Raw genomic sequence first — 26,518 nt, forward strand, 5'->3', positions numbered from 1 at the left:
TTAACAGTTTTTTTGTTATGGTCCCAAAACAAACAATCGGTTGTTTCCTCGAATCAATCGGTTGTTTTGGTACTTAACAGTTTAACCATTCAAAACAGTTTTCAAACTTTTTCTCAAAACACCTAAGTACAAACAATCGGTTGTTTCGACAAAACAATCGGTTGTTTTTACTTAGTTTGAAATCATTTTGTTTTCACAAAGATTGAGAATGCTAATGCTTAAGATTTAATCATAGGGTGGATTACAACATATAAACTACCCCAGAACAAAGCTTAAACCAGCATAACAACATCAAGCACAGCAGAGGCTTCAACATCCTTCAAAGGATTTGGATTCTTCAAAGCTTGAACACCACTTGGTTCAACAATTAGAGGTGGCAAAACGGGTCAGTCTAACCCGTTTTCACCCAACTCGTCGTTGGCCCGCCAAAAGCAAGATGGGACACACTTGCTCGCCAAGGTTGTATGGACTTGAAATAATAACTCATCCATAAAAAAAAAATGTAAATAAAGTTATATATAAAATATTGACCATCACCAATTTTTATTCTAAAAAACATAAGATTTTTCTTTAAAAGTGTGACTAGTCCATCTGTTTTGTCATCCTTTGTTGTCATTACCATTATTGTTGTCATTAGCATTCTCGTTACTGTTACAATTACTATTGTCGTTATCATTATTGTTGTTATTACCATTATTGTTCCTGTTGTTATTACTGTTATTGTTCATGTTGTTGTTATCATTATTGTTATACTGTTACCATTATTGTTGTTATTACCGTTATTGTTCCTGTTGTTATTACTGTTATTGTTCATGTTGTTGTTATCATTATTGTTATACTGTTACCATTATTGTTATGGTTATCATTATTGTTATACTGTTACCATTATTGTTATGGTTATCGTTATTATTACAGTTATCATTACTGTTACCATTACTATTATTATTATTGTTACAGTTATTGTTGTAAAACCTATGAAAATATTACAAACGAAAACAGAGTATGCGAGAAAACCCTAATTTTCAATGCCGTTGAAGAAGAAAACGAATTGTTGCAGTCCAATCTCCTCCGTTTTTTTCGGCAATCTGTTTCTCCACCCGTTTGCACTTTCAAATTCGTGCCTTTGAGATTGGAAAGGACCTTTGGAACGTTGCAAGACTTGTTCCACATTCTTCTTTTTGTTGAGGTGATCTCCCACCAATTCTAGCACGTCTCCGGCGTCACCTCCGTACCACCAGAACAACACTCTCCCTCTCCTCTTTTCGTGGGTTTTTGAGCTTCTCTACTTGCCTATAAATATGAGGCACGAGAATGCTCAAACTCGCTCATTCACTGCGCACCTTCTCTTTTCTTCATCTTTCCCATCACTCTCCACTCTCTGTGCACTATTCATCTCTTTCCCTCTTACTTTTATTCTTTTATTTTAAATTAATATTTTTCTGGGTTCTATTGGGTATTTACTCTTTTAAGAGTAACTTGTTAGTTCGGATCCTCAAAAATTCCTGAGAAGTTCCTGTTGTATCCTGAGGAACTTGCGCAATACACTGCGGATAAGTACTTACGGACAGTGATCGCTTACACATCGAAAAATCAATTTTGTTCGTATTTAAAGCCTCATTTATTTCTCTTTCACTTCAATTCAAATTTCAAGCTTTACTCTTATTTCACTTTTTCACCATGCCAAAACAGTAAGACATAGGAGCAAAAAGAACATTAAGTTATTTCATTTAGTGCTTTAAATCAAACTAATCTGTTTTGATAAATTGGAGACAATTATAATTACATTAATCATCAAGCTTTAGGTTCAGAAGGAAACCAAAGAAGAAGAATGTGAATAAACATGAATGTGGTAAGAGACAACATCACTTGTGTGTGTACTTGGAAGGTAAGGAGGATCATTTATCACAACAAGAAATAAAATCAAACATTTTGTGTGTACTACTGTGCCTTCTTTTTACTCTCCCAATATTCATCTTCCCAAATTTCTACCTGTCTTGTTGAATTAGCTTTTTTGTCTAGAAACTGTTGTAGGCTTGTAGCATCATATGGAGGAGGAATAGTGCATGGATTTGAATCACTAGGAACCTTCACCATTGAATCTTCCATGAACCTTCTCTCTGTTCCACTTAAAGCACATGCCATTGTTTCAGGACAATACTCCACAGCTTTTGGAGGTATAACTGGTTTGAACCTTAGGAGCTTTGCATATTCATTTAGCAGGTGAAACATGTAATCATATACATAGTCCATGTCCATGCCCTCATGAATGAATTTTCTTGCAGCCTCCCCTATTGCTTTGGCCTGCAAGTTTGAGTGATGTCAAGACACATAATTTTGTGCACAGTACAATGAGAAAATTTCCATCATTCCATATTCTATCTAGAGGTCAAAGAACATCTTGCCATATCCTGTTCCATTATCACAAGGTTATCTCATTTGGAAATGATGATTTAAGTGAAACTATAAATTTATGAATGATCCGATAACAACCTAATAGCATATAATACACTAAGTCTAATTCGTTAGGATATGATCTAAATAACTCTAATACTATCTTGAAAAATAAATTTTAAGTCTAACTTAACTTTACAAAATCAGAGCTAGAATTTACATCTACTTATACTATAGTTTATCAACTCATGTTATGTCAATATAAACTATTTTTTGCTGATAAAAAGAACTGTGAGAGTAAGAAAGTACCTTATCAGTGTGGTTGTTGCCCCATTCCACTGCAAACTTAAGAGAAGTGCACTTGCTATTGTCTCTAATGGGCCAATAATGCTCCAATGGAACCATGCCTCGTATAAAAAAATCATGGAACCGAGACCTAACATATAGGTTTGTAGAATCGCATGCCAAAATGTACTTTTCACTCACAGACCAAGCCCAACCTTCTACATATATTTTATACCTGTGTCACCACCATTATACACAACATTCAATGTAGATTTCACACAACAATTCTATCATAATGTCACAGCGAGATACAAATACAAAAAACTGTTGTATGAATTGATTTGTACTTCAATCTTACCTATGGGTGCATTGGTCTCCCAAGTTGGATTTCTTGAACCCTTCATGGGATTCCTGTTTCCAATCCTGTGACCAAAAAAACATGTAATCTAAACACAAGTCTTCCTTTCTGAGGTGAATTGCAGAGCGAAAAAATGGTAAAAAAATGAAAAAAACCTGTATGTATAGGTGAGTGTTCCAGTCATCTTTCTCTGTGACATTGCATCTCATAAGGTCTTTCCTTGTTGGAGTCACCAAAGGGTTTCCCTTCCAGTAGGCATAGGGCACTCTGTCTTCCCACTTTGTCTTCTGGTTCCCATTTTTAATATCCTCTAGCACATATTTCCATGGCTTTATGTTTATCTCTGCCCTGTTATAAGAAAATCAACATTACAATTCTTATAATTGTTGGATAAAGATGTTGGATTAAAATCAATTCCTATTATAATTTTGTAATATTTATAAAATTCTAACAGATTGTATAATATTATTAAAAAAACATATATTAAATTGTGTTGTTATCACTTCTTGTTTTGTAATGATATAAAGTGTATTTAAACTACTTATCAAGAATTAATTAGGTAATCACTTCCTCCACCCAATAATTGATTACCTCCTCCAAATCAACTTTTGAATTTTCAAAAAATTTCTTTATTTTGAAATTAAAAATTCAGAATTAAAAAATATATTCTAAAAGAGAAAATCTAAAACAGAATTTTGGTCCAAGAAATGAAATTTTAGAATAAAAGTGAAAAACAAAAATCTCATTAAAAAAACAATTTCGGAATACAAAAGAATTCATTCAAACAATCTAAAAAAAGCTTTTTTCCTTAAAAAAAAAACAAACAGACCTAATAAAAAGACACCACTTTTAAAATTTGAAGATTTAAAATTTAAAAAAATAAAGGTTTAACATATCTTTTTCTATCAATTTTAATTAAAATAAAAAGAGAGAAAGAGAAGTTGGATTTTGGCACTTACCATCCCCAAAAGGACCAATCAGGGAAGACAATATCATAACTCCACTGGTCAGAGCAATACCGAAACAAGGGTGGAGTCGCAGCATCTGGGCCTTCAAACCTTCCCTTTGGTATAACGGGCCTGTCATCACAATCAAACAACAGCTCCAGATCAGGAACTTTACCGGGATACACCCTCAACAGTTGCATCAGGCCCCACAAAGTGAACGCATCTCTGGTCTGGATGGACTTCTTATAATTCTCCACGTACATCTTCCCGTCCACGATCACTACCCTGAAGTGCGCCGTTCTCCTTGCCCCCTCCACCATTTCCCTCGTGATCCCTTTCCCTCTCCATGCCTTTAGGTCCTCATGGATCCATTGGAAGTATGAGGGGCACGTGCGGGCCGGGCCCGTGGGCTTCTGTGACGTGGGGTAGTCTCTAGGGCAGCTTTGTGGCACGTGTGGTAGCGTGCACCTAAGTGGGAACTCTTGTTTTGCCATGGGGGGGAGTTTCTTCTTCGTTAGAATGGAAATACCTATACCTGGAGAAAATGTGGACTTCAACAAAAAAAAAAATCACCATGTTAGAGTACTAGCCATTTTAAAAAATTTATCAACCATATATGGTTTTCTAAGAATCATAATTATCAAAATCAGTGAAGTGATAATGGGTGATTCCGGTGAGTTGGAGTTCATTAGATTATTATTCTAAATCAAGATTTTATGTGTTGGTGTTCTTCGATTAAAATTCTACAAACTATGATTAATTTGTATGTAAAGGGTTAAATATGTGTTTTTCTTATATTTTTACTATCTTCTACTTTTAAATACTTATACTAAAAAAAAGTATTCAAATAAATTTTATCAGTTTTTTTTATGACAGTCAATTTTTTTTATGGATTAAATGTTAAAATATGTATTGCACTATTATTTACATATTTCAATCATTTTTTAATGTAAGTATTTAAATTTAAAGTTTGAATTAGGAAAAAAATTAATTTTTTATAAAATGTAATGATTCATTTCAATAATTTATTAATATAAATACTCAAATATAAAGTTTAACTAAGAAAAAAATTATTTTTTCTTATAGATAAAGACAAAAAAACATATTTAAAATAATTTTAATTATCACTAGAAAACATTCATATTAACAACCATATGGTATGATGACATGTGGTTCAATATCAACCTTGAAATTAACAACACTAACCTAGATTCTAATACATGTAAATAATTGAGTTTAGATTCCATACTTGAAACTTATTCAAGAAATAAGAATTACATATATATAAAAAAAAAAAAATAGCTGCATATATCTCCATGCAAGTGACAAGAAAAAAAAAACAGAAATAGTTTTTCAATTTGAAGAATAGAACATCAATTTGCAATGTTGAATATTTGAATTTGCATGACTCACAGTGATGTTGCAGACAGTGAAAACAAGGAAAGTGGCTGCAAAGCAAACCATGACAATCACCATTGTTCTTGATTTTCCCTTCTTCGATAACAAACCCAGTTTGTGATGATTCGAACGCCCCCAGAAGAGTTTCAGATATGCCTCGTTGTCCTTCTCCATGTTGAAACACTGCTTCAATCAACTTCAAAAACCCTTCAAATTTTCCTAGCTTTTGGAGTTCTCTGTGTGTTCACCTCAGAATCATAACCCTAGATGAAGTTGTATCATGGATTTTGAATGGTGTTTCTTCTCACAAACTGTGTTGGTTGGTTTCAGCAGCTATGCTTGATAGAGAGAGAGAGAGAGATGGTGTGTTAAAAGAGAAGAGGAACATGTATTTTGAAATTGAAACACTTCCTTCAAGTAGTCAAAGTTTGAATTTGATGATTAAATAAATGCTACAATTAATATTAAGATACTTAAGCTTTTCTGTAAAGTTTATATATCGTTTTTTTTCTTATAATTATAAATTAGGATTTTTTATTATCTAATCAACAAATTGAGGAAATTAATTATCTATAAGAAAGGAAATATTAAAGTCTTATATATGGAAATATGATATCACGAATTATGTTAAACATTTATCTTAGCCTTTATAGATAATATTTATCTTATAGGATTAAAATTATAATCAATATATTTTGATATTTAAATAGTGTTTTGGACCCATCATAAATAATTTGTATTTTTACTCAAAACTATTTCCAAATATACTACCAAATAATTTGTATTATACATCACTATTTCTTCTTCTATTCAACACAGTATTTATATAATAAATACGCGTCTATAATAATTGTTATTTAATTATTGATTAAAATATAGTTCCAAGTTTTTTACAATACACATAAATTTAAGCATGGTTATATTTTAAATGACAAACTGATAAAAAAAATATACATACATAACGAATAAAAGTTTTAATTATAAGCCATAGAGTAACCATGACTATTATATAACAACGAAATAATAATTAATTTTAAATAATATTAATAAATAATATATTTATGAAAAAAAGTATACTTATTGAATGTAATAAATACAATGTTATCTTTTTTGTTGTTGTTATTATTATAATAGTTGTTGATATAAATCATAAAAACTTTCCATTAAAAAACTTTCCACTGAAGATTCTATTTTATACTATAATAAAATTATTAAATAAAAATCAATTTTAAAGATAAAAAAAAGCTAATAGCATTTAATTTATCTTATCCTTAAATTCAAAAAATATATATTGTAATGGAAAAGATGAGATATGGAATATTTTAAATCATTATTAGGTTAAAATCTGGAAAGAAACATCAAGAAGGTAAAGGTTATTATTTTCTAAATTTAATATTAGGGTTAATAAATTATCATTCTTAATCTTAAATAGGAAGTAAAAGAATGAAGAGAATCTGGTATGAAAGAGTTGTTTATAATTGATGAGTTTAGAAATAGAAAGAAATAACATGTGGTGTTGGTGTTATGCTATAACTTGTTTGTAAAGGCTATTCCACGTTCATGCCCCTCATTTGTTCTTCAATCTTAATCAGGTAATTTTCCAACGTTTCAAATGGACTTATAAGACTCTAACACTCTCACTTTGAACCTCAAAATAAGTCTACCATATAGAAATTCACAATCTCACTTATTTTTAAATAATATATATAAATTATAGACTCTCTGAATGAAACTACTAGGGTTTATGCAAGGTAAAAGTCACTTAAACATGAATTTTAGAGAGAATTTGTATTTGGTATCATACCTATACACACTACAAGAAAATTATAAAATAAAAACTAATTTTTAGAGACCAAAATAATTAGTTACAATAGTAACTAAATTAGAGACCATTTTAGAAACTAAAAAAATTGTTTCTAAATTAGTTTCTATTATTGTTAAATAATTTTTAAATTGGTATTTAATTAACAACTAAAGTTTTAACTACCAATTATTTAGATTCTAAATTTGGTAGCAAAAACTTTGGTTGCTAATTAGATATCAATTTAACAATAATATAAACTAATTTAGAAACCAAAACTTTATTTAGTCTCTAAAATGGTCTCTAATTTAGTCACTATAGCAACTAGTTACTTTTTGTCTCTAAAATTAATTTTTATTTCATGATTTTCTTGTAGTGACAAAAATTAATTGTGATATTCATGTTAAGTTGAGTGCATCACCACAAGAACCCAACACATATGTAAATAGGTTCATCAATGTCAAACTAAAGTATACATTTTAATAGTATTTATTATCATCAACCACTAAATAACAAACGGACTGACTTAAGCATCAAACGATCTTTCGCATATATCATTTTTTTTAACCAATCAAGACTTGTTAAGAACCGGCTACAAGAAGTCTGGTAAATACACACAATAATAAAGATATAACTTATAAAAATAATCAATAATTTTTTAACAAAAATTGACAATATCACACTCAATATATATATATATATGAGAGAGAAGAAAATGTAGATATTGCTTTGTTTTGAGTCCACTTTCTCCGTGAACACAGACCCACATTACAGTGGGAAGAAAATGAGAGAGAAGAATGAAAAGTCAGCAAGTAATGTGAGAGAGGAAGAATACCAAACTAGGTAGCAAATTCCAGTAGTTAATTACTTCTAAGTGGTCAATTACTTCAAAGTGGGGCAAATTAAGAGGCAATTATAGCATAGCATATTAGACCATCACGTGCTCACTTATTTTCAGCGTTAAGCAACTAAACATTCAATTCAAGTTCCAATGCCAAGTTCATGCAAATATAACTTAGTTTATGCAAAGTCCATGTACACAAAAGAAACATAATAAGGATTCATTCAATAGTTAGGCTACTTAATTATGCATTCCACCAAAGTTTTTGAATTTTCTGTACGTTAATTTTACACCTTATTCAATAACTTCAATTTTGTTTTATTTTTTATTTAGAGTGCTCTTAATCTAAGGGTAGACTTTATTTTGTAACGAATTTAATTGCCTTCAAAAATACGTTTACACGTTAAAACTTCATCAAAAAAACTAAATCTAGTAAAAATATATTTAACTTTTGAGTTTCCAGATTTTAAGTCAAACATACACTAACTCATCAGATTGGGGATAGATGAGATCACATCATGTTTTGGAATTTTATTTTTTTTAATTTGTTGATTGAGTTGAAATGCAGAGTAACTAGACAGTAACGTGCACCAAACTAAAAGGAAAATAATGCAAACGACAAATAGACTTTAATTTTTGGACATCAACATCAATGCAGAGTCCATGTGCCATTTTCCCAACGTTGCAAGAACGTTTTCGTACGAGATGGTCCTGGTCCATGTAAATTTTCCATGGCTTTTAACCAAGAGTTCGCAATTGCTTTGTTTCAGCCACATAATTTCTTTCTATACATCCATAAAAGTGTTGGAAAGGTCTACAATACTCCTTCTTGGATTTTTAGAAATAAGAAACATGCTCCAAATTACATAAACAATTTACCGAAAATACAATTGTGTAATTTTATATTTACAGATTTATGGATTACATTATCTAGAATGTATTTTCAGATTATATAATCAAAAATATAATTCTAAATTTCATAATCTAAAAATATTTTTCAAATTATGTAATATGAAATACATTTTTGGATTTTTAAATTATATAATAAAAAGAGTATTTTAAATTGTATAATCCAAAATATATTTTCAAAGTATGTAATATGAAAATACATTTAAAATTATATAAATCATAATGAATTTTTAAATTATGCAATTTAAAAACTCATTTGAAATTCTAACACTTATATGTACTTGGCACGAGACAAGCTTGCCTGAAATCCCTTGTCATAAAAACTTTTGATACAAAGAATACTAATAATGCAAGATTCAACCACTCACGTGTTCGTTTCATGTTCACCACACCATTTGTCAAGTTCTTCTAAGGGAAAACACTAGAGATTTTCGACACTGAAAAGGTTTGACCATGTCATATAAGCAAATCAAGACATCACCTCCAACTCAAAACCTTAAGTCATTGAAGATATGGTCTTTCTTATATTCTACTCTTCAAAATCATTCATACCCAATATGAAATCAAACTCACCTGAAATCCTAACAATATTGTGAAGATTGGTTTAATAAAAAATTAATTGTAGATTTTATATCATTAGTATGAGTAGATCATTTGATAGTTTAAGAGCATGTACAATATCATTTGTCTTAATTAGATTATTTGTCTTCTCCATACATCTATCTTTAGAGCATTAGGGATATCAAACCATTTATTTTACATCACTTATAACTTCTTCATCTAATATTCGAGTCCGCTTGGTTTAACTTTTTGAACTTAAAAGTTAAATACCATTCATGTATCTTCTTCAACCACTAAGATGATTTACATAAATTAATATTGATAATAATTTTATGTATAAATAGGACCTTTTATAAATTTGTTGTAATCAACCGAGTTAAAAGTTCACTCTGAAAAAAAAAATATAAATTTGTAATATCTGTTTCAATTTGTGGAAAGTTAATTTATACTTTAGTTAGACTAAGTTAAATTTCTATATGTTTCTTAATTGTTCTTGCAAGTTCTTTGTTATTGTCTATTACTCATTTATGTTAATAGACGATCTAGTGAATTTTATGAACTATTCTCTTACATAAATGTATTCTAGATATTCTAGATTATGTAATCTGATATTTACATAATTTAGGATAAGTTTTCAAATTATATAATCCAAAATATTTTCAATGGATAATTTGAACAGTGTTAAGAAGAAGGTATGGAGTTGAAGGGAAGATATGGAGATGCTAAAAGAAATACCCCAAAAGTTTATTATAGGAGTGACTCATATTTGTATGGTAATAATGAAAGAAGGTTGATTCGTCCTGCACCATATCAATTCAGTTCTGCACCCAACACACTTACATGAAATGAAATGTCCATTTTGTCCTTAATGATTTTGTCCATTCTTCCATATATTCATATCCGTAAGTCAAATTACAAAATTCTGGATATACAAATCCATAACTAATATGTCACTTTCGGATTTTACCATTCTAAAGTTTATTTGGATAGCATAAATGACCATCCGGATGTCAAGATCTGTAGGCAAACATAAATGAGTTCCGGATCTCAATCCTCAACAACATTTACAGCACACCATTCCAGATATGAAAATCCAAAACTCATAACTCACTTCTGGATATGACCATCCAGAAACTTAAATGAAATATGAAAATGACTTTCCGGATTTCGAAATCCAAAATGTATAAAAATGACTTCCAGATATTGAAATCCGTAAGCAAATGTGTGAAAATGGCATAATGGAGTTTTAAAATTTTCATTGGGTGCGAGTCAAAATTAATTGGGTGCAGGAAGCAATTGCCATGAAAGAAAAAGGCAATCATGGTCCTTGTTGGCCCAAAAATACAGACTTCAAAAATAGGCCCAGGGTGAGATACATGTCTCTTACACTCGGCAAATACTCTCAACACCCCCCCCTCCACTTTTCACCTTCCCACCGCTTTTTTTTCTTAATAAACTTCTATTCTACCACTCTGTCTCTTTGGATGTGCAACAATGTCCAATTGGGCTACATTCTCAGATTACAGAAGTTGGATGACATAACCAAAGATGGACTTTAGAGATATAATCAGAAGTATTATTCTGAAATAGGGAATGCCTCACAATCTAAGGGTTTCAAGAACCACCTGTTAAAAGGTGCCTTCCCTTTAAAAATTTTAGAAGCCAATTTATATTCTTCAGTTCCATCCTGCAAATGATTAATCATGCAAAACAAGTTAGGACATGACACATCATAAACATCTCAACACTCTATTTGCTGCAGAGTGTGTTAAACTCAAGAGTTAGCACAATTAGTTGTGTATTTATTACTGAAAAAAATTGGCTTTAGGAACAAATTATGGTACAAGACACAGACAATTTTACAAAATACCATACACATCAAGCATCATGCACTGGTTCTCACATCATTCTATAACTACATAAAGACAAACATTGCACACAAATAATAATTCAGATCCATGACCACCACCCAAAGAACTTCTCACATAAACTTCCCAAGGCCTATCAAACAAGACAACTTACACCATCAAAATGAAAAAGAGAATGTGAAGAACATCAAGAATACCTTAAGTTCTCGGTAGGTAATCCCATTGGCCAGAGAACTGGTCGAAATTTCCCCTCTCAGTGCCAAGAAAACCTTCAGCAGCCTGTGTCTGGAAAAATAATAAATTTATTACCAGTTCTGATCTTTTACCAATTCCAATTAACTTAACCATTTGTATTGGTCTTGGTAAATTAGTTACTTGTTTATTTATATAGGTTTGGAGGTAGTACTAACTTACTAAGTGTAATATTATCAGTGCTTCACAAGTAAAATTTCCACCACATACATGTCAGCAGCACTCACTTGCATATAGATGGCTGTGTAGATGGGTAGAGTGCCCCTTTTGCAGAGGTGCCCTGCTTTCTTCCAGTGGTTCCCAGGATGACTTCGTGCAACCCACATTCATTCCAACATATAGAATATCTGCAAAGTTAATCATTCAATTAAATGCAACATCCATCCATAAAGCTGCATTAACTTTACAATTGTCCAACATTTGGCATAGGTACCCGCATGTTAAAGTGTTGGCAGCACTCTCAGATTGCTGAAAGTCCTTTGGCGGTACTGGTGCGGCGTGAAATATCGGCTATGAAATGAAAAAAGACATAAAAGTCAGCATCCTACAATGCAGTTTTCTTTCTAAGATACCAAATATTCCACAGACCTGGTTCACCAGAAATGGAGATGTCAGTTCACTCGATAAGGGCGGTATACGTTCATACAAAGCTCTTCTCAAGTTATCCTCAAAATGAAAATTCTCAGGAATGTTAAGGGGAAGACCAACAGTGATTGAAGAAAGATATACAGGTTGAAGAAAGTACGAAAGCAATGCTCCTGCACTAAGAGGAACAATGTCACTGACACGACAGAAACACAATCAAACCACACTATTCTAGTTCACGTCATACCCACATATCTAACACTATCACACTAACCAGAAACTCTAATTTTCATGTTTGCAAAATTGACTAAATTCATATACATGAAACCTCAATATTGTGTTTACAATCAAACTAGACATCTAGGCCCTAGCAATATAAGTGCAAGATTTATGGAAAACAGACAAGTAAATATAAAACAAGTGTCAAAATCATAAGCCAAGTATAGTTGATGCTGAATATTTACAAGTATACAAACAATAAAAACGTCAATTTCCATGATGTTCCATTTGCTGTATTAAATTGTCGTTGTAGAACAGGTGTACGAAAATATCACATCACAACTAAATTTCAAGCAAGAACTACCAACATGTAAACATCCATGGTTTAAGCATATCTAACCTTGAACACCAACAACATTCCAACGAGCTATCTTGTCGGAGCAACTAACCGACAGTGTTGTATCACCACGACCTGGCTTCCTCTGGACCACCCCCTGTTGGTTTAAACCGTTGTCTGGAATTAATGAGGAAAATCTTTTTCTTCAGACAGTTAGACCAAAATAAACAGCAGCAATCTTTCAATGATAAATATCCATGAAATATAAAAAATCACCACACATCAAAATTTGATAAGAATGGTGATCATACACCGGTAATTGAAGTGTAGAAGGAAAGAGAGTTCAGAAAATATATTTTCTATTAAAAAAGTTCTTAGGTGTTTTAAACTTTTCTCGATCTCATCTGTCTTTAAGGATCCTCTAGGCCTTGGCCATTTTATAATTTTCACATAAAATGATAATGTTGTAAAACTTAACCATGGAATCAAATAGCTTACCCAAATGTGAAGTTGAATCTCTTTCTCTTAAAGGAACAGTTTCCAAAGGAGAGACAAGTGAACTCAATGAAGCATCTCCACCTACAAATTGGAACACAAATGACAATTACCCTTGAACTAAACCAACATACAGTCACAGATAGAGGAACATTGATGAATAAAAGACAGGGACAGAGAGATAAATTACATGGTAACTGTGATATGTACATATGTAATTTCCAATCCTTTCTCAAAGTATATTTTCCTTTATTAAGACACCCTGCATCCAACTCAAACGGCAAGTTTCCATCATCAAATTTGAACCGTTTGCCTCCATTGGTAGGTGCGTGCTTACCACTAGTTTCAGTAAGATGTTGAATCTGTGTATAGAAGAACCTGGTGTGAATAGAAACAAATGAAACAACATCTCCTCACATAGCAAGACACTATATTAAGGACAAAAATTATATACATTTTTACTGGTATAGTTTGCATACTCTCCAATCATAATTAGAGTTTCATCACAATAATCCACATAATTCGGTAATGCAAACCTTTATTCCGCAAATATTCAAGACAAAAATTCAATTCTAATTAGAGAACATTACAAACAACCTAAGGAATTGTATTTAAGTTTTGACCTTATAATTCATCGTAAAGAGTAGTAGTAACCAGCATTACAATTTTACAAAACTTAAGTAAAATGTACTGCAATAGCATGTACCAGTGAACATGACACAAAGACAAATCTCCACTATCGGTATGCAAAACTGACACATTAATTGATATAAAATGCTGCATAGTTATGATACAAAAGAGAGAGAAAAAAAAAAGCTCTTAAAAAAAACAGCAATTTCAAAAAATATAGGAATGAAACCTGATCAAAGCTCTTCGAGCAATGACTTCAGCATGCGAATCATGAACAACATCACCGCAAGTTCGCAAGAGAGAACGCCCAATGCACTTTGTTCCCGTTCCAATTGCAACAACCTTCAAGTCTAGGGAGAAAAAAAATGAATAAGTGAATTCTTTAACCCGAAGCGGCTTGTTTTTCTTCTATTTTTGAGAGAAATAAAAAAAAAAAGTGAAACTTGGTTAGTGGGTGATTGCTATGATGGAAAGAGGAAGAAGATAACCATTGGAAGGAGAAGAGAGAAGGAAAGCAGCCAAAACAGTGACTTCACGGCCTTGAGGTTTGCCCTTTTTGGGAAGAGAAGCGTAGAAAGAAAGAACCTTTTCGGATACCCTTTGGCCCCAATTACTCTCCTCAGAAGATGAAACTGAAGCCGCCATAGACATGGTTGAGGTTCACCAACCCAATGCAGTGTGACTCTGTACTCTGTGTGGTGACAAATCGGAGAAGAAAACCCGACAACTCTGGTTTAAACCTCCGTTTTTTATTAATTATTAAATGAAATGTTAATGTTAATTAATTACGATTTTTTAAAAGAAAATGTATACAAAACTTATGTAATGCGATAGTACACAAATTAATTTTTAAAATAATTAGTGTAAAAAATAACAATTGGACTTTAAAATCTAGCCTCTTGTAAATGAATTATTTATTTTAATCCTCTTTTATAATAACACTCTATTAATCACTTTGAAATTCTGTTCAGAAAGATGAAAATTGAACTTTTTTATTATTACTTTTACTCTAGCTCGAAGTTACATCAACTTTAATATTTTAAAATATATTAAAAACATTAATATATCAAAATTCGTATATTTAAAAATATAATAAAAAACAGTACTAAAATTCCCAAAAAAAAATCTCAAGTAATAACACTGACTCATATTAAGTTTTATAATTATTACTAAAACTCTTACTTAAATTTTTCAGTATATTTGACTTAAACCTTCGAAATAGTGTACTTTAAAAATTCAACTATTGATTTGATTGTCATTAACTGGAACATTATAATAAGTTTCTTTTTATCTCATCATAAAATAATAGAGGGGCAATTTAGTCAAAATCTTCCTTTTGCTTGTTGAGTAGAAACTAGGTAGCCATTTATTTTTCTTCAAACCCAACAATAATATCCTCTTCTCCGTTTGGGCTAAATAAGTAACCCAATTGAGTTTAGGCTTTTACTTTCTGCATTTCCATATTTTTTAAATTGCACCCCCCTAAATCGGTAAAATGACCAAATTGTTCTGTCTATTTCTCCCACATTGCGCCCCATCTTGTTCTAAAAAATTCATTTCAAGAAATGTATTCTAAAAATATTATACACATTTTAAAAAAATTGTTATGAAATTTTTTTCATACGTATTAAAAATTTTATTATAAAATTTTTGTTCCAAAATGTATTTCATGAATTTCAAAAAGTGCATTCTAAACAAATTTTTAAAATAGTTAATCTAAAAGTTACAAGGGTAAAATAGTCATTTTGAAATTTATGGGGAGGATGTTAAAAGTTGGGAGTTGTATTAAGTAAAAAACCTTGAGTTGAATGATTGGAGGTTCACATAATTCTTCCTAAACCATATTATCAAAATCACAAATCACAAACTTGAAAATGTAATTGCATAAATTCTAAAGGTTCGTGGATCTTTTTTAGCTTTAAAAAGTAAGCAAAATTTGAAACTTGATTTTGGAAAGAAAACAAAAATTGCTTGATTGACTTTTGCTTCAGCAAACTCTCATTGTCAATTGATGTTTTCAAAATTGTTTGATGGATAATTAATATAAAATTTGAAAAATATATAAAAAATTATAAAAAAACAAAAAAATAGAAACTACTCATAAATATTTGCTCATTCTCTCTTTTTTTGTTTTCTACTTTGTTTGTCACTCACCATTGAACATATGAGCTGCTTCTCAACTACTTCCATGGTGTCCCTTATTAAGTCTGGAATTAACCTACACATAACTACTTCTTATGAAAATTATTATAGGAAATCAGTGGCAATTACAGAAAAGGAAAAAGGAAACTTTGGTGATTCATAAGGAAGCAGTGAAGCAGAGAAGAACAGAGAAGAGAGGAGAGGAAACGTTTTTCTGAAAGCTGAATCTTATTCAATAAATAATGAAAGAGTAAAGTTGTGCCTTATATACATGGGGGTACATAGAAAGTAAAAACTAACTAGCCTATGAGTAAAAACAAATTACATACAAGTCCAATAGAAAAAAATAAAAAAACAATATTTAATATTTTATCAGCCCCCCTCTAGCTGGGAGTATATGTTTCTCATTCCCATCTTGGAAAGCAGAATGTTGAATTGGGTTGTAGGAAGAGGTTTGCTGAAGAAATATGCAGCTTGAAGAGAGGATGATATTGGAAGAACTTTAATAAGTCCAACATTGAGTTTCTCCCTCACCACATGACAATCGATTTCGATATGCTTTGTCCTTTCGTGGAACACTTGGTTGTTTGCAATTTGAATTGCAGCTTGATTATCACAATAGAGCAAAGCTGGTTGCAGATGCTTGATGTGAAGATCAGCTAGTAGGTATGTGATCTACTGGATCTCACAAGTAGTGGCAGCTAGGGTGCGATACTCAACTTCAAATGAACTTCTTGATATAGTTTGTTGTTTCTTGGTTTTCCAAAAGATAAGAGATTCTCCCAAATAAACAGAAAAACTAGTTATAGATTTTCTAGTTTCGGAACAAGTTGCCCAATCAGAATCACTATAGGCTTTTAATTGAATAGGAGTTTGGCTATAAAAAATTATACCAGTTCCAGGAGCATTCTTCAAATATCGAAGAATATGCATGGCTGCCTGATGATGCTCATTTGTAGGTTTAGAGATGAACTGGCTGAGGTGATTTACTGAGAAAGCTATATCAGGCGGGTATTTGTTAGATAGATGAGACATCCAATGAGATGCCTATATACAGTGGCTTCCTTGTCATCAAGAGGGACACCTTTGGTTGCTGATAGTTTTGATGTGTGAAGCATAAGTGTAGGTATAGAGGCACAACCAAGCATTCCAGCGTCTTTGAGTAAATCCAGGGCGTACTTTCTTTGACTTAAGTGGATGCTAGTGACGTTGGGTGCTACTTCAATGCCTAGAAAATGGGTCAAGTCACCCCGATTTTTTATGTGGAAGAAACTATTCAACAATTTTGTTATATTAGATATCTCCATGAGGTTGTTTCCAGTGAGGACAATGTCATCCACATAGACCATAATTGTCGTAGTGTATTTGCCATCATGTTTCTAAAACAAAGAATGATCAGCAATGGAAATATTATATTTGAGAGAAATTAGAAAATTTGAAAGCTTAGCATACAATTGCCTTTCTTCTTGTTTGAGGCCATAAAGTGACTTCCTGAGGCAACTAACCAGGTTGGCAGATGAAGAGTGAAGTCCTGGAGGCAGAACCATGTATACTTCTTCATCTAACTCCCCATGCAGAAAAACATTGTTAACATCAAGTTGCTTTAGTGTCCAGTTGTTAGTTGTTGCCAAGGCAAGAAGCAACCGAAGGGTAGTTAACTTTGCTACAGGAGCAAAAGTATCTAGAAAATCAAGACCTTCGATTTGGGTGTAGCCCTTTGCTACTAGGTGGGCTTCGTAACGTTCAATAAAGTCATCTACTTTGTGTTTAACTTTATACACCCAACGACATCCAGTGGCAATTTTCCCTAGAGGGAGCTCGTTTATAAACCAGATTTTGTTATCTTCAAGTGCCTTAAGTTCTTCCTTCATTGCTTGGACCCAAGATGGGTGCATGATAACTTCCTCATAATTTTGAGGCTCCTCGGTAGATGAAATCAACATGATTCTATGTTTGAAATTATCATACAAAGCATTGTAATTTAAAAAGGAATTAATTGGGCATTTAGTACTTATCGTATTGTTACTGATATTGGATACCTCAAAGTCTTGTAAATAAGCTGGCATTCTTTTGTTGCGAGTTGATCTTCTAGGAGAAGCAGTAACATTCTCACTTTGTTCAATCTCAACATTAGTTTCAATAGTATTATCAAGTAAAACATCATGAACATTATTTCCAGATTGCATGTCAAGATCATCATAAGTTTGGGCATAATGACCGGAAATAGGCAAAGAGAGACTATTGGAATCATTGTTTTTGTACATGCTTGGAGTAATAAGGAAACAATTCTCATGAAAAATAAAATTTATTGATAAATCTATTTTGTGTTTTTTGAGGTTTAAAAAGAGGAAACCTTTTGTATTAGGCTTAAAACCAAGGAAAACACCAGGAACAACACGATTATCCAGTTTTTTTTCTATGAGCAAGAATGGTAGAAGAGTAGCACAAACATCCAAAAACACGCAGATGAGAAATTATCACACAATTTTTTGTAAATTTTTTCATAGGGAGTAACATTATACAATTAATAAGAAAAGCAGCATGTTGCACAACAAAACACCAAAAAATAGTAGGAAGACTAGATTGAAAAAGTAAAGCACAAGTAACATTCAAGAGGTGTTGATGTTTTCTCTTGACAATGCCATTTTTCTCAGGTGTCTCAATACAAGTAGTTTGATGGATAATGCCTTTGGATGAAAAGAAATCATTCATGGAAAATTCAATGTCATTGTCAGTGCGAATGATTTTAACTTTGGTAGAAAACTAATTTTCAGCATAGGTTATAAAATTAGTAATGATGACTCTCTACGACATGTGCACCGCGTTGTCAGAAGTAATAATTGTCCCTAAGGACGAATATCAATCCCACAAGGAACAGTGAATTATCGAGTAAAATAATCGTTAAATATAAAACAAAACAATTAAAAAGAGTGTTGAAGTGATTGTGTTGGTAATGATCAATAAGAAAACAGACAAAGAATTAGTTGCTTCAAGTTGGAAAAATAGGGATTAGGTTTCATCTCTCTCACTCTCATATTTTTATTAGCATGTTAATATTAAGTTCTTTGATTGAAATTGATGCCCGAATAAAAGTCATTTATATTGATTCCTCGCATATAAAATCCTTAACAATGTTTCCTAACTATCGATCTCTCTCATAATTATAAGAACAACTTATAATCAAACTCAGACATTAATGGCAATTAACATTTCAAGTCTATTCCTAACACTCAAATATGTTAAGTATTATTGTTTAGGTCAGAACCCTAAAAATAATTTCTAATCAGATTTAAGATTCTCAATTTGTCACAGGAATTTAGAAGTAAAACAACAATACCAATAAACAATCAAGAACTAAATATTATAATATAAATATCACCTTAATACATAAGAGTTCGAGTAGATTACTCCCAATTCCAAAGGGTAGAATTAGCCACGCATACTTCTAGCACATTTCATTCTCCCAATTGGGTTACAATTCACTCTATGGTGTTTTCCTCCCAATCTCGTACCCTATGGTTGAGCCTTTAACCCCCTATTTAACCTAATTTTTTAGGGTTAAGTCGCTTCCTGTGTCGCGTTGATGGCTTAAGTGATAAAACATAAAAAGGCCCAATTTGCCTAACACATTCTCGCTCAAGCAAAGAATTCTCGCTTGAGCGAGAAAGACGTTGATTTCCGAAAATAATTCTGGAGCATTCTCGCTCAAGCAAGATACTCCTGTTGCAAAATTGGCTTTTTCGACGCTTTTCTCCATTTTGGGACCTTCCAACTTTCTCTTTTTAGCTCAAATCATTCCCCTTTACTCCAAATCTTCAATCCTCCCCAGAAACCTACAATTAACACCAAATTTGGGAATAAAATGCTCTTATTCAAATAAAGATCATAAAAATTGTAAAAAATGTATAAATTCATAAATTAAGGATTATTTTATATGTAAATTAGCAATAAACTCTCATAAGTGCCTATATTTTAATATGAAATATTACTAAAATTAGGCACTTATCAGGTAACATTAGTCTTGACTTCAAACTTATTATGCATGGGAAAAATCCAAGTATACCTAGTAAAATCATCTACTATAGTAAGAAAAAATTTATGACCAAGCATAGAAACAACCGAACAAGGACCCCAAATGTCAATATGAAGTAATTCAAAAGACTGAGTAGTTCTAGTATCACTTAGGGAAAAATAAAGTTTTCTTTGTTTTGCTTGATGACAAGCATCACAAATGAAGTCTTTATCAATATGAATATTAGGATAATAGGTTTGTAAAACTTTTAACCTTTATTCTAAAGGATGACACATTCTGAGGTGCCAGATATTTGTTTGTTTTGTAGCACAGCTTAGAATATTTCTGTCAGCTTTGTTGAAGACATATAAACCAACCACAACATCAACTCTACAAATCTTGTCTTTGGTTATGGAATGTTGTATTAAACACTTAGCAAAAGAGAAAATAAGCTCACATTTAAGAGATGTAGTCAATTAAGATATGGAAATCAAATTAAAAAAAAAAGTTTGGCACATATAAGACATTTTTCAGAACAAATTTATCATTGAAAAAGACTGTACCAAAGTAGGAAGCAATAACAAAATTTTCATTAGGAAGTTTAATAATAATGGGTTTAATAGGATTATATGATGCAAAATTAGATAGGTCAAAACAAACATGATCTGGTGCACCAGAATCTAGAATCCAAGCATGCTTATTGAAGATAACATTTCGAAATCCATTAAGATTACCTGTCCCAACAGAATTTTGATCCTGAGGATCGACAGAAATAGTACCAACCTGGTTCACTTGTGTTTGACTATTTGAGACACTTACATTCTTCAAAAAATTTGAAAGAATTTGGAACTGACTTTGGGTAATACGGATGTCACCACTACCATTATTTTTATTCTGATCTTGACCACCAACAGTTGAGCAACAACATTGTTGGCATGAGAAAAATTACCATATTGAGATCTATACCCAGAAGGTATCCATGCTTCTTATAACAAAAATCTACAGTGTGCCCATTCTTGTTACAGTAGGTACAAAAATTTTTATTATTGTTGTCAGATCTTAACCCCTTACCATCTTGGTTAGGATAGCCATTTTTCTTAAAACATACAGTTTCATTGTGACCCAGTTTTCCACAGAAAGAACAGGTCACATAATTGACATTGGTATGAATAATAGAATTATTGTTTTTTACATGAGCAACTAAAACACTATTCTTAAATTGAACCTCTTGCTGAACAACCAGAGAAAAAATCTTAGTAATAGCAGGGATAGGCTCCATGAGAAGAACATGGGCATTATGTTATTGTACTAATCATTAAGGCCACGTAAAAAATGCATGGCTTGCTCCTCTCTTTTACTTTGGGCAATAACAGAAAAATCATTACAGTTGCAAACATGATCGAGTCTAAAATTATCTAATTCATCCTAGATAACCCTAAGTTTGGTGAAATAACTAGTAACAGAAAGATCACCTTGATTGAGAGAAGATGTCTCCATTTGAAGGTCAGAAATACGAGACAAATCACCTTGTGAGAAGCGAGCTTTAAGGTCATTCTAGACATCCAATGCTTTTTCCATCCATATGATACATTTACGTATGGGGACAGAAACCGAATGCACAAGCCAAGACGTTACCATGTTATTGCAGCGCATCCAGGATGCAAAGGTGGGATCAGATTCAGAGGGTTCAGGTATCACACCTTTGATAATTTCTAACTTGTTCTTTGCACTTAACGCAGTGATAAATGAGGGGCTCTAAGAGTGGTAATTTTTCGAATCAAGAACTAGAGATACGAGAGGAGTCACAGGGTTTTCACTCGGGTGCAAGTATAAGAAGTTTTGAGCAAGATTGTCACCCTGAGCGGGATTTTTATTCTGGTTAGGGTTAGGGTTTTCGTTTTGATCGGGGTTTTCCGTAGCCATTGAAACCAGAGCTTCAAAATTGCAAAAGAAAAACTCGTTAGTCAATAGAAGGAGAAAAAGATCCAAAAAAAATTGCGGAAGAACAAAATATCAAGAATGAATGAGAGATTAGAGTAAATGCAACAAAGCTCTTCACGATGAAGAGCTCTGATACCATATTATAGGAAATCAGTGGCAATTACAGAAAAGGGAAAAGGAAACTTTGGTGATTCAGAAGGAAGTAGTGAAGCAGAGTAGAATAGAGAAGAGAGGAGAGGAAACGTTCGTGTGAAAGCTGAATCTTATTCAATGAATAATGAAAGAGTAAAGTTGTGTCTTATATAGAAGAGGGTTGCAGAGAAAGTAAAAACTAACTGGCCTATGAGTAAAACAGATTACATACAGGTCCAACATAATAGACTCAACAAAATAAAATAAAATATATATATATATATTTAATATTTTATCAAAAAATTGTGTAAAAAAAAAAATACATCAATGATTTTATTTTCAGTGAAAAAATAATTTACTTTTGGCTTCAGTTTTGTTCACTTTTAAGCTTTTATTTTAACTAACTATCATAAATACAAACATAGATTGATAAAATCCGTGAATACTTTTTAACAAATGCTTACACGTATTTTAATAAAAAAAATCCACAAAATATTTCTAGGAGAGAAAAAAGACAAAAAAAATTCTCCATAAACTAAAAATAAGATTTTATAGGAATTAATATAAGGAAAATATATTATTAGGTTATGGAATTTTTTTCCAAAAACACACCAACTCTTTTAGGTTGAATAACAACTATTTATTGTGGTGTATGGACTATTTTTTACAACAAATAATACTACACATGAAAAAAATTAGTAATAACCCCATTTAGAAATTTACCGAGGTCAGACGATCAGGTAATACTCAATATCGAAGGTCATTCGATCGGCTAGTATAGATACCTAATGGTAAAAAGAGATACGTGACAAATCAGGTAGTTCCATTTTTATGACATACACATTAAATACAATTCATCAATGATACAACCCATACAAATGGTATAAACAACACATTAGACAAAACAAATATTTGTTACAACATTAACCGCAACCAAATATTAAATACTCACTTGAGTATCGAAAAACCTTTTACAAGTGTACTTAACTGAGAGTTGAAGCCTGAACACGAGAAGAAGGAAAGCATGTCGAGAAAGAAAAATCAATTATCCAACCAGTAACAGGTAGTGTCTAGACATAACCGTCATCTCCGGCCGTGAAAACTGTCTCGGCAACCATGAATGCTAGAAGATTTTTTGAGCATAACGATAAGAACGAAACACCCTTATTCTTCACAAACTTCCCAAACAATTATGGTGAATCTGAGATGTGGAGGATCTTTCACAAATGGGGAAGAGTTAAAAAAGTTTTCATCCCTAGGAAGATTGACCGAAGAGGTAGAAGGTTAGGTTTTGTTCGCTTCTTTGATGTGGGAAACGCAGAGAGACTTCAAAAAGAACTAGACGCCGTCACCATCGGAAATCAAAAAATCCACGTGAATATGGAAGGAAACACAATTCAAATGAGGGCTCAACAAATTCCAACAGTGAACAGGGTGTCGAAAGTATGGCGTAGAAAAGAACCAACACAAATGTATGCACAAGTGGTTAAGAAACAGAATCAAAGAGCAGATTCGGGGGTTTTCTGGAAGGGTATGGATATAACCTCTGAGGTAAGTAATAAGGAATGGTTAGACAAATGCTTGGTGGGCAAAGTAAGTGAATATAGTTATTTGGTCAATCTGCAAGAAAATATGATCTTGGAAGGTATGGGCACTCTAAAAACGAATTATCTGGGCGACAATGTGGTGCTTATCTCTAGTGACGAAGAATGCGACTTTGAAAAGATCGTTGAAGATAACAGAGCATGGCTCGAAACCGTTTTTGATTCGATAACACCATGGTTAGAAGGCGAATATCCGCACAACAGAGTGGTATGGGCTAGATGTTGGGGTCTCCCTATTTCATTATGGAACGAAGACTGCCTTCGAAAAATCGCGTCCACCAATGGAATGTTCATCTCAATTGACCAAAACGCTACATCCAGAATCAATCTTGAATATGTAAGGGTCCAAATGAGAACAATAATAGGACACAAAATTGATTTCATACAAGAGGTTAGGATCAATGTCATCATTTATCACGTGGTAATCCGAGAAGAGGTGAACCAAGAAAGCCCGTGTTTGTGCCGTTGCGGAAACGTTAATTCCTCAGTCACAAATTCACTTTCCATAAGGGATCCCATGGAGGAATTGTCATCGCAATCAGAATGCTCAGAACAAATGGGGAGAATAGTGGCTAATGAAAAACCCAAATCGGAGGACGCAACCGTTATCTCACCGGAAAACACTATTGAACAACCATCGGTGAACATCCTTGTTGGAGCCGTTGGAGATGGTGACAAGAAACGGTCACTTTCTACATCTAGGCTCGTAGGCAGCACAAATATGGCAAAGGAAAAGGCTACTGTAGCGTATAGGGCAGGTAGTGATTGCGTGAATGAAGAAAGTTTCTTCCAGAGAAATCTTCTTTCACAAAAGAAGGTATTCGAAAACCCTAACTTACCTACGTGGCATCAAGCAAACACATCAAGCGTGAAGAACGCAAACAATTAAGAAAATTCAAATGTGGGATGAATTGAAAGTTATAAGACTAAGGGAAGCCTGCAACTCATGGTGCATATTGGGGGATTTTAATTCAATAAGGAAGGTTGATGAAAGGAAAGGGATTAACTGTGGCAGAAGTAATAAGAAAGAAATGCAAGCTTTTAATAACTTTATTGATAGTATGGAGCTGGTTGACATTCCTAGTATTGGTAGAAAATACACATGGTATAGACCTAATGGAAAGGCAAAGAGTAGGCTTGATAGGTTTTTAACCTCTTTTGATTGGCTACAACATTGGCCGGGCTGCAAACTATATGTTATGGATAGAAATATTTCTGATCACTGTACTTTGATTTTAAAATCTAAGGTATTGGATTGGGGGCCAAAACCATTCAGATTTTTAGATATGTGGCAAGAAGATAAGGATTTTGATAGCTTTGTAAAAAAGAAGTGGGAAAACTATAGAGTTCATGGAAATAATATCCAAATGATAATGGACAAGTTGAGAATGCTAAAGAGTGATCTAAAATGGTGGAACAAAGAGGTGTTTGGTTATACAGACAAGCTTAAGCTTGAGCTCACTAATAGAATACAAGAGTTAGATTCTTTGGATGATGTAGATAACCTGGATGATAATAAGATTATGGAAAGAAGGGAACTTTTGAGCCAATTACAGGTTATTAACATGAGAAATGAATCTCTTTTACAACAAAAATCAAGGGCAACATGGTTCAAACAGGGTGATTCAAACTCCAAATATTTTCATGCGTCTATTAAATGGAGGAGGATGAGAAATGAGATTAAAGGTGCACATAGTTTGATCTCGGGATCCTGGGAGGAAGACCCGATTAAGGTAAAGGAAATAGTCAAGGATTTTTACAAAACAAAGAAGTCAGCACAAGAGGACATCGGGGTCAGATTGGATAATGTTGAATTCAAAGCTTTAACAGAAGCAGATAATCAATTGCTGATTGAACCTTTTAAGGAGGAAGAAATTAAGGAAGCCATATGGAACTGTGATAGCAGTAAAAGCCCTGGTCCAGACGGTGTATCTTTCAGCTTTATAAAGAAGTACTGGGAATTATTAGAAAATGACGTTATTGGTGCAGTACAATATTTTCATAAAGAAGGAAAAATACCGAAAGGATGTAATGCCTCATTCATAACGTTGATTCCAAAATCCGAGAACCCTCAATCCTTAGAGGAGTACAAACCCATTTCTTTAGTCGGATGCTTATACAAAATATTGACAAAAGTGTTATCAATAAGGATTAAGAAAATCATTGAGAAGATCATAGAAGTGTCACAATCGGCTTTTTTATCAAATAGAGGGCTTTTAGACAGTGTCCTTGTCGCCAATGAGGTTGTGGATGAATTAAAGAGAAAAAGGAGGAGTGGGGTAATTATGAAGCTGGATTTCGAAAAAGCTTATGACTCGGTCAACTGGGAGTTTCTATTCTATATGATGGGCAAATTAGGATTCTGTGAGAAATGGATTCAGTGGATTAGGGAATGTCTTGAATCTGCTACTATCTCAGTACTGGTAAATGGTAGTCCAACAAAAGAATTCAAACCCTCGAGAGGTTTAAGACAGGGGGATCCTATGGCACCTTTCTTGTTCCTAATTGTGGCCCAAGGCCTATCCGGATTGGTAAATCAAGCAACCAGAAGAAATTTATTCTCGGGAATTAAAGTTGGAGACAAAAATGTCGAGGTGAATCTGCTCCAATTTGCTGATGATACCTTATTCGTCTGTGAATCAAGTATGCAAAACATTTTGACTATTAAGGCTATGCTAAGATGTTTTGAGTTAGGTTCTGGCCTTAAAGTAAATTTCCACAAAAGTAAAATAGGCGCAGTTGGAGTGGATAGGAACTTGGTCAAAATGTACTCTGAAATCCTCCATTGTAGCATAATGGAACTACCCTTC

The 26,518-nt window shown here is 32.7% G+C and overlaps 3 protein-coding genes across 5 annotated transcripts; 1 reads left to right on the forward strand and 2 right to left on the reverse strand.

Moving 5' to 3' along the window:
- Window positions 1-1,696: 1,696 nt before the first annotated feature.
- LOC137819239 (uncharacterized) lies at window positions 1,697-5,794 on the reverse strand. Its single transcript, XM_068623026.1, has 6 exons — window positions 5,395-5,794; window positions 3,994-4,532; window positions 3,190-3,382; window positions 3,035-3,099; window positions 2,701-2,911; window positions 1,697-2,301 (listed from the first exon to the last, which is right to left on the reverse strand). Exons 1-6 carry the CDS (start codon window positions 5,551-5,553, stop codon window positions 1,939-1,941), a joined length of 1,530 nt encoding a protein of 509 aa, XP_068479127.1. The 5' UTR covers window positions 5,554-5,794; the 3' UTR covers window positions 1,697-1,938.
- A 4,910-nt stretch (window positions 5,795-10,704) lies between these two features.
- Window positions 10,705-14,631, reverse strand: LOC137819334 (tRNA-specific adenosine deaminase TAD1). 3 transcript variants are annotated; one of them, XR_011082270.1, is made up of 10 exons: window positions 14,366-14,603; window positions 14,107-14,227; window positions 13,438-13,625; window positions 13,251-13,331; window positions 12,816-12,929; window positions 12,200-12,369; window positions 12,045-12,121; window positions 11,774-11,958; window positions 11,557-11,644; window positions 10,705-11,178 (listed from the first exon to the last, which is right to left on the reverse strand). XR_011082270.1 is itself a non-coding variant. In XM_068623141.1 (10 exons), the coding sequence occupies exons 1-10, from the start codon at window positions 14,526-14,528 to the stop codon at window positions 11,068-11,070; spliced, it is 1,233 nt and encodes a 410-aa protein (XP_068479242.1). In that variant the 5' UTR covers window positions 14,529-14,631; the 3' UTR covers window positions 10,705-11,067. The 3 variants fall into 3 exon arrangements, 1 of the variants encoding a protein (XP_068479242.1); XM_068623141.1 differs by having other exon boundaries at window positions 11,839-11,958; window positions 14,366-14,631; XR_011082271.1 differs by having other exon boundaries at window positions 11,155-11,178; window positions 11,822-11,958.
- An 8,589-nt stretch (window positions 14,632-23,220) lies between these two features.
- LOC137817992 (uncharacterized) lies at window positions 23,221-24,597 on the forward strand. Its single transcript, XM_068621218.1, has one exon. It carries the CDS (start codon window positions 23,221-23,223, stop codon window positions 24,595-24,597), a length of 1,377 nt encoding a protein of 458 aa, XP_068477319.1.
- The last annotated feature ends 1,921 nt before the right edge of the window (window positions 24,598-26,518 follow it).

This window comes from Phaseolus vulgaris, chromosome 10 (assembly GCF_000499845.2).
Source record: "Phaseolus vulgaris cultivar G19833 chromosome 10, P. vulgaris v2.0, whole genome shotgun sequence".
Taxonomy (NCBI): Eukaryota; Viridiplantae; Streptophyta; class Magnoliopsida; order Fabales; family Fabaceae; genus Phaseolus; species Phaseolus vulgaris.